The 7968-nt window shown below is 36.9% G+C and overlaps 1 protein-coding gene across 1 annotated transcript; it reads right to left on the bottom strand.

Annotated features, from left to right (window-relative positions):
• Window positions 1–394: 394 nt before the first annotated feature.
• Window positions 395–883, bottom strand: LOC109131580 (uncharacterized mitochondrial protein AtMg00310-like). Its single transcript, XM_019242703.1, has one exon. The coding sequence runs from the start codon at window positions 881–883 to the stop codon at window positions 395–397; it is 489 nt and encodes a 162-aa protein (XP_019098248.1).
• Window positions 884–7968: the final 7085 nt, after the last annotated feature.

The raw sequence follows: 7968 nt of genomic DNA, 5'->3' as shown, positions 1-7968 counted from the left end.
GCAGGGGAAAGCCAGATAATGCCCAAACCTGTCTAGCAAGGGAGCAGACAAAAAGCATATGGTTGATTGATTCACCTTCCACACCACAAGTATCACACCGAGAGTCAATTTTCATACCCCTGTAAATTAATCTGTCGGCCACTGGTAAGGCTCCACTTACTGCTTTCCAAATGAACATCTTAATTTTTGATGGAGCTAAGATTTTCCAAATCTGATCTTTAATCCCATTTAAGGTAGGCAGAGCAGAAGCTAAATGGCTGTCCTCTTCTTTAAAGACCTGACAGGCCAACCAATATCCAGATCTAACACTGTAATCACCACTTTTGTTGTGTTTCCAGACCAAAAAGTCAGGTGACGAGGTAATCGGCTTTGTCCTTAAGATTAACTCTATGTCTCAATGAAAGAAATGCTCCTCCAAGGCTGTGGGACACCAGTCTCTTGTATCTTGGTTTATCAATTCATGAACCGAAAGTTCAAGATCCACGAGTATATTCTTCATGAGAGGTGCCCGAATCCTGTCATCTTCCAACCAAAGAGAGGTCCAAACTTTAAGAGAGACTCCATCCCCAACTCTTTGATTTAACCCTTTCTCTAAAAGAGCTCTCTCATGTAGAATGCTACGCCAAGCAAATGATGGTCTCTTACCATAATCCGCTAACATAAAAGGCATGTCATTGAAATATCTACTTTTCATGAACCGGGAGAAAAGGCAATTTGGATAATGGATCAATCTCCAAGCTTGCTTTGCCAATAAGGCCTGGTTGAACAACTCAATGTCTTTAAAACCGAGGCCCCCTTGATCCTTTGTCAAACACAGCCTGTCACAAGCTATCCAGTGGATTTTACGATGATTCTCCATAGAGCTCCACCAAAAGGTAGACATTGCGCTAGCTAGAGACTCACAAGTAGCCTTCGGAAGCTTAAAGCAAGATATCGCAAAACTGGCATGGCCATGGCTACTGTTTTAAGCAATATCTCCTTTCCACCTTGAGAGAGACTTCTCGCAAACCACCCGGATAATCTGTTCTTGAGTTTTTCATGAATGTAGTCCAACATAACTTGTTTAGACCCACTCTTCCTCCACTTTAGCACCAAAGGTTATTGAAGACTTATCCAAGTTGATGGTCTGACCCGTAGCATCACCATACACCTTCAAAATGTCTTTAATAACCTCACATTGGGAACTCTGAGCTTTACAAACAAACAAGGTATCATCCGCAAACAATAAGTGATTACTAATTAATTCGAGATGTTTTAACAATTTTAAAATGCTAATAATAATCCTTCAAAGATTAATATAGATTAATGGACTTTCATAACATTAATCATATTAGATTAATCATAATCGTCTTTTGTATACATTGAATGATTAAAATATCATTATTAATTTTCTGGAATTGGTTTAATCATAAAGTTATGTTTTGTACAATAAGTAAGATATAAAATTGCACTGAACTAATAAAAATAGATAAAAATATATGGTGGTTTGTACTATTGTTCTTACAAGCATTTTCGTATAAAATCTAATAGAGTTAATATAGTATAACTGGCCTAACTCTAATGTACGATATCTTTAATTTTATTTACTTAAATATTGTTCATTTGGTCGTTTGCCAAGGAAAAAAAAATCAGTTTGTCATTTTGATTTCATTTCTTTATGCTCTGTAATCAAAACTACACAAAAATTTTAATCTGCATTTCTTCAGGTGATGTGTGAAGCGAATATATTTGCCATGGCCGGTTACGGGTTTACGTCCAGAAGTCCAACCTACGTTACATGTGTTAGGTGTGCGATAGCACAAACATTGGGTAGGTTTAGTAGAGCCGGGCCGGGCTGAACCTACACAACACAAACATTGCTGCTATGACCTTTTTTTTATAACCTATCCAACATCAAACATTGCTGAACTAACTGAGGCTGGAACATGCGAACATGCATTTGTGTGTCCAGTTGCAATCTCGCCAAGTTACGAACTAACCAAGTAATTTTCAGAAAGATTCACTCTAACCTTTATTAGCTCAAACTTCACATGATACTCCAAAATTCCCTCTGTTTTCCTGTAGTTGTTTTAACTCTGCGCTTGGATCGTCAAAAATAAAAAACAAGCGACCAGTTTTTTTTCAATAAAATAATTACTAATGATCCCATACTCACTACAACCTAATCCAATCAAATACAATTAAACCAAAAAATCCAATAACCAATAAACAAATAACCAAAGATTCAACATTCCAATCTATAATAATAAAAAGTAGGAGTTACAAAATTCTAAGGCTGTCCACATAGAATTTTAAACAACCTATCAGGATTTAACACTTGATTATATAACATTTTAAGAAAATACAATAGTTTTCTATATTATTAAGATTTTTTAGAAAAAGGAAAAAGTTTAATCTATGGAGATAGAAGAAATATGTATAACGTCTCACATCGGCTAGAAAAATTTAAGACAATAGTTCAGAATCATTATAAATAAGACTAATATGTTTTCAACTATGAATTAAGAAGAAAAATCTTGATTTATCAAACGTCCAAATTTAAAATTTTAGTCGGTTTAATCAAATAAAATTTTTTAAAATATTATAATATTTATAATTATAAACTTTTAGCCAATAGATGAGAACCATTACATAAGATTAATATGCTCCCAACTACGAATGAGCGAGAAAACTTGAATTATCAAGCGTCTAAATCTAAAAGTTTTATTCAGTTTAATCGATATTTTATTTGAGCAAATAACTTTTTTAGAAAAAGTTTTAAAATATTATAATATTTAAAATTTCAAAAAATTAAAATATTGAAAAATTTAAAAGAAAATAACATAATTTTTTAAAAAAAAAACAGCAGACATAATTTATAAATTTTAAAAAGTTTAAAATATTAGAAATATTGAAACTTTTAAAAGGTTCAAATATTATAAATAATTAAACTTTATAGAATGTTTTAAAATATTATAAATACTTAAACTCCATAGAAAATTTAAAGTATTATAAATATTTTAAGTCTATAAAACAGAGTATATGGGTAAAAGTATCAATCAATAACTGAGTATATGGAGTGGCTATGTTGGTCTTCATGAATGACATAAATCTTACTAAATAAAGAGGCAATGATTTTGGTCTTGGAGTTTTTTGAGAATAAGTTTTGTGTACTTTAATACAATAAGTAAGTTGTATGGTACTTTAAAATAAATAAGTTTTGAATGATTATTCGGTGCAAGAAAACGAGGAAGAGAAAGAATAAGAGTATAACAAAAAATCGCACAGTGAAAATAAAGATGACAACTATCATGCAAAATTGACAATAAAGATGACGAGAAAGAAAGTGAAGATTAAATGAAAAACACAAAGACATAAGTGGTGGATCAATTGATTTTTACATTTGTTTAATTGTGTTTTTAAAATAAAATTATTGCCTTAATAGTAATTTAAAGTTCTTATAAAATAATATTTCATAACTACCATCAATTATATATAATTTCTTCTAAATATATCAATTAAACTCATGTGTGGGTTCAAAACCTAGTAATGTCATAAAACAAATAACCAGCAATCTAAAATGGTTCTAATGACACAACTCCGGCAACCTAACAGTAGCCAAGCACCAATCAATCGAGCCACTAGAACATCCTCCTCTTCATAGCATTAGTTCCACGATCAAACTTTGCCTTTACTTGTACCGCAACACAAAAAAGATGCATAAGTATTTCAAGAAATATTTAGTGAGACAATCCTCTCATCTACTAGGCTATACACACAAGAAATAAGATATCTACATGCCACAATCAACAAGCAACAAACAAACCAGGAAATACATAAAGGAAACACAACATCAGCCGCCTGTTGAGGAAGGTGTCGACCGACACTGGTCATCTGGTGTCGACCGACACCTGCTAGGCATTGCCTAAAACCCTAGCAGTGTCGACCGATACCTCCACATGGTGTCGACCGACACTTACCAAAGCCCTCGCGCCGTCCTCACCTTGGTGTCGACTGAAACTCTCCTGGTGTCAACTGATACTGATGTTGAGCATCAATCTCCTTCGATCTTCAGCTCTGATTTCCGTCTCTGACTGCATCAAGCTCAGCCAAAGTTCTTCTAGATGTCTTACCAAGCAATATAAAGCATGAAATCACACAGACAAGCGAGGAATCAATCCATAACTCATAGAAAACACATAAACTAGAGATTTCAGCTTAGATCAGCCATGGTCATGCACTCACCTTTGCAAAAGAGAGAGATTGCCAACACAAACGACCAGCATTGACCCCCCCCTCCCAACAAGCTTCCCACACGTCTCTAGCCTTAGATCTCTAACCACAGGGACAAATCTCTGAAGAACTGGCAGAAAACCTCACTGGATCCCACTGAAAATTTTTTGGAAGTTTTTCTCTCTTTGCACAAGGTAAAAACGGCTAAACACGACCAAGGGCGTAAAAATAAACCTTTATACTCGACCCCTAGGGATCCCAAAACCCAAAACGCAGTAGAACATACATTCAACATAATTTGGTCCACGAAGAAGTTAATGGTGTCGACCGACACCAAGATACAACTTTTTTGGACCGCAGGTGTTACAATTGTCCCCCACCGACATAGATTCGTCCATGAATCTAGCAATGCCGACACAACCTCCAACAATCCATACTCGCGTCTCTAACAATATTCGCTCTCAACTCATGTATCTCCCCCACTCTCAGGTCACAGCCTTCGAGTCTTATTGGCTTGCTATCATGCATCGGCCCCGAAGCTACGATATCCAGGAAGTCTAATCTCGCTCTCGGGTTATCACTCTACAACGCACCTTCGGATCGTCACCCAAAGTCGATATACCAATTAAACTCTCAGGTCACAAATTCCTTCGAGATAACGGTACACATGAACCTAACCATCCCCTCATGAGTTGTTCGAGATCTCACATCTCTAGAGCAATAATTCCAAGCTCGACTAAGTGCCACGCTGATAAGCGGGATTTCACCCAGGGTATCAATTCCCTATGCAGTTGTAGTGCAAAGGGTTATCAATCCAAATGGTTGTTTATGCTAGCAGGAAGGATGCAATCAGAACAATGCAAGTCAAGCCAAGCAATTAAGGGTTTTGTCTAACAATCCTAAAATAATAAAAGAAAAGAATATAAACAAAGAACCACACGACTTAAGCACTCGATGCAAGAATTCGAGTATAGGATCAGGTGGGGTGCTCGAGTAAGCAAATAAAGTATGAACAACTCGAGGGGTTACTTGAAGCAGGTGATCGTGTACCTGTTTGGGTAAGGGATCGAGTGATGAATGGAAATGCAAGCAATTAAGATACAAAAGCTTCTAAGGATGGGGTAATCGAATCCTAAGTATTCCTGACCAGTACATATGTCTTACATGCCTCAAGCAAATATTCCCTAGACAATGAATCTCTAAAATCTTGTTAAAACACTCTCGTGATAGAAACAATCAACCGTGATCACTACGCTACCCAACTCTCATTGGAGAAACATGACCAAGCAGGCAATAAGAACCGATTCATTTTTTTCAGTAAACCCCTTACTCATCTAATCTCTTAGGCTAAGTGAGTAAACCTCTAGCATTAGTTTATTCAAGCATCTCATCTACACCTCTCGGTGGTAAAACACCTTAGATCTAATATCACCCTCTCGGTTTGTTGACAGCATTAAGAACACCAATCTAGAAAGGAATCTATTAAACATATACAATCAAACTAAAACATCCTAACCGATCAAGAACACAAAATCATTTATCCCATCCATAGAAACTTTACTACACTACTCGGAAATCATAGCAAGAAACATAAAAGCATATATGAACGAAAAATGCATTGTATTAAAAGATAGAGTAGATAGATAAGAGTACAAGATAGAAATCTAAAGAGATGATAAAAAGATATGAAATAAAATCTAACAAAAAGTGAAAAGTGTTTTGAGTCGCTCAGTTCTCTCAGAGAAGCTCTCGCTCTCTGGTTTGAGGGTCTACGGCGTCCTCGTTTGCGAGGAAGAAGAGGAGGGGTTTATATATGGAAACCCCTTTGACCTAGCTTCCCAGTCCTGCCCGAGGGTCTTCTCGATGGGGTACACGAGGATAAGGTCGAGTTACTCCTCGGGTAGATCTTCGGGTTGTTCTTCCTGCTCTCGGATCCTCCTCGATCGTGTTGGGGTTCAGACTGTTCTTGTAGTTCGATGGCTCCTTTGGGTACATGCTCGGGTTTGTCCTTGTTTCTCCCCATTTTAGGCTCTTAAGCACCTGTTTTCATCCAAAGTATGCAAATGCAAAAATGCAACACCCTAAATGGCCTAAAAGTGAATTCCTACAGTTAATGACCTAAAAATGCTAAGGTAAGGGTATAAACAATGCAAAATATGGACAAAAAAGGATGCTAAAAACATGTAAATTAGAGAATTATCACACGCTGACCAGAACTACCTTTAAGGCTCATGCAGGAACATCGCAATGTCCTACAACAAACAATCACCAAAAGGGCCATCACCAAGGCCATAAAAACTTCACAGAGACCATAGAAATGTCCTGCAGGATCGCCACCAAGGCCACACAAATGTCTGAAAAGACTGATGTGTGTAGAATTTCACTCCAAATCTTTTACCTGAAAAGACTACACGACGACTGAAAGTGCACAGTTAATCAATTGTAGTATTTTAGGATCGATCCCACAGAGAGTAATAGCAAACACAAATTGAATTAAAAGAGAAAGAACTATAGGGGCTAAGACTAAATAAGAGATTGGGGTTTTGGTTTTCCTAATATCTATTGCAAATAAATAAAAATGATTTAAAACTATAAGACTAAGGCGTTGGGCGTTTTGGGAGTCATCTCAGGGTTTTCATGATTCTAAGTAATATTAAGTGTAAGATCTAATAAGTAAATACTAAATTCGGTCTAGGTTCACAACTACGAAACACTAATGAACTAACAAGCTATTTTCATAGAATGAAAGTCTAAAGTCTTCATACTCCGTTACTCAACTTTCGCAGGCAACGACGCATGTCAACCAGCTAGATAAACAAGTTCGATACATTCACCAAACTCCGCAACTCAACTTACAGAGGTTACGACGCGAGATTTCGGTATAATACTAGTTCGGAGAAGTACGATAACGCGGTTAACGCTCCCGTTCTTTAGATCAGCACTTGGTGATCAATCCAAGCACATGCATTAAGATAAAGATGTCCCAAAAGAACTCTAATACAAAACCGAAAATAAGATCTAACAACCTAATTGAACCGAACCATGAATTCCCCTTGAATCACCCCATAAAACCCAACAAATAAAACTACTCGCATATGATGCAAAGAAACGACATTGATATTATAAAGTATAGCATCAAAAACGAATCAATAAACAAAAAGGGGTTCAAAAGAAACTTCTCTATTTGTCACAAAAGTAACTTGATCCCAAAAGCAATGATAGTATGAAAGAACTAGAAAGAGTAGAAAAAGATTGGTGTTTTTGGTGATGGCTTCTAAGATGAGCTGAGAGAGGACGAGCTTCGACGGCTGAAGAGGAGTCTCTGGTCGTCTCTAGGTTAGCTGCTGATGGCGTGGATGAAGAACAAAGAGGCACAAAGGAAGCACACCTTGAAAACCCTAGGTCTTAAGAGTATTTATAGGGTTTTGTCTAGGGTTAGGGTTTGTAAGAGTAAAAACGTCTTTTCTTCTTAAGTGCAGGACAAGGGGCGGTGAAAGAAGCTTTAGGACCGTGTAGGAGGCTTGGACTGGGCCGGCGTGATGGTCGCTGGTCAGGCCTTGAATAAAAGCCCATCGGCTGGTCGGTTCTTCTTATGTCTGTTTATAAAATGTCTCGGTAAATCGGGCATAACTTCCGGATGAATGGATGGATTGACTTGATTCTACTTCGAGAAGAAAGATGACACGTCAAAATGTGAGTTTGGGAAGGCTTTCAAAAGTGGCCCGTACTGAAGAGCTCTGAAACTTTCCTAAAACG

Source organism: Camelina sativa, unplaced genomic scaffold (assembly GCF_000633955.1).
Source record: "Camelina sativa cultivar DH55 unplaced genomic scaffold, Cs unpScaffold00585, whole genome shotgun sequence".
Lineage (NCBI taxonomy): Eukaryota > Viridiplantae > Streptophyta > Magnoliopsida > Brassicales > Brassicaceae > Camelina > Camelina sativa.
This window is presented reverse-complemented; position numbering and strand designations above follow the sequence as displayed.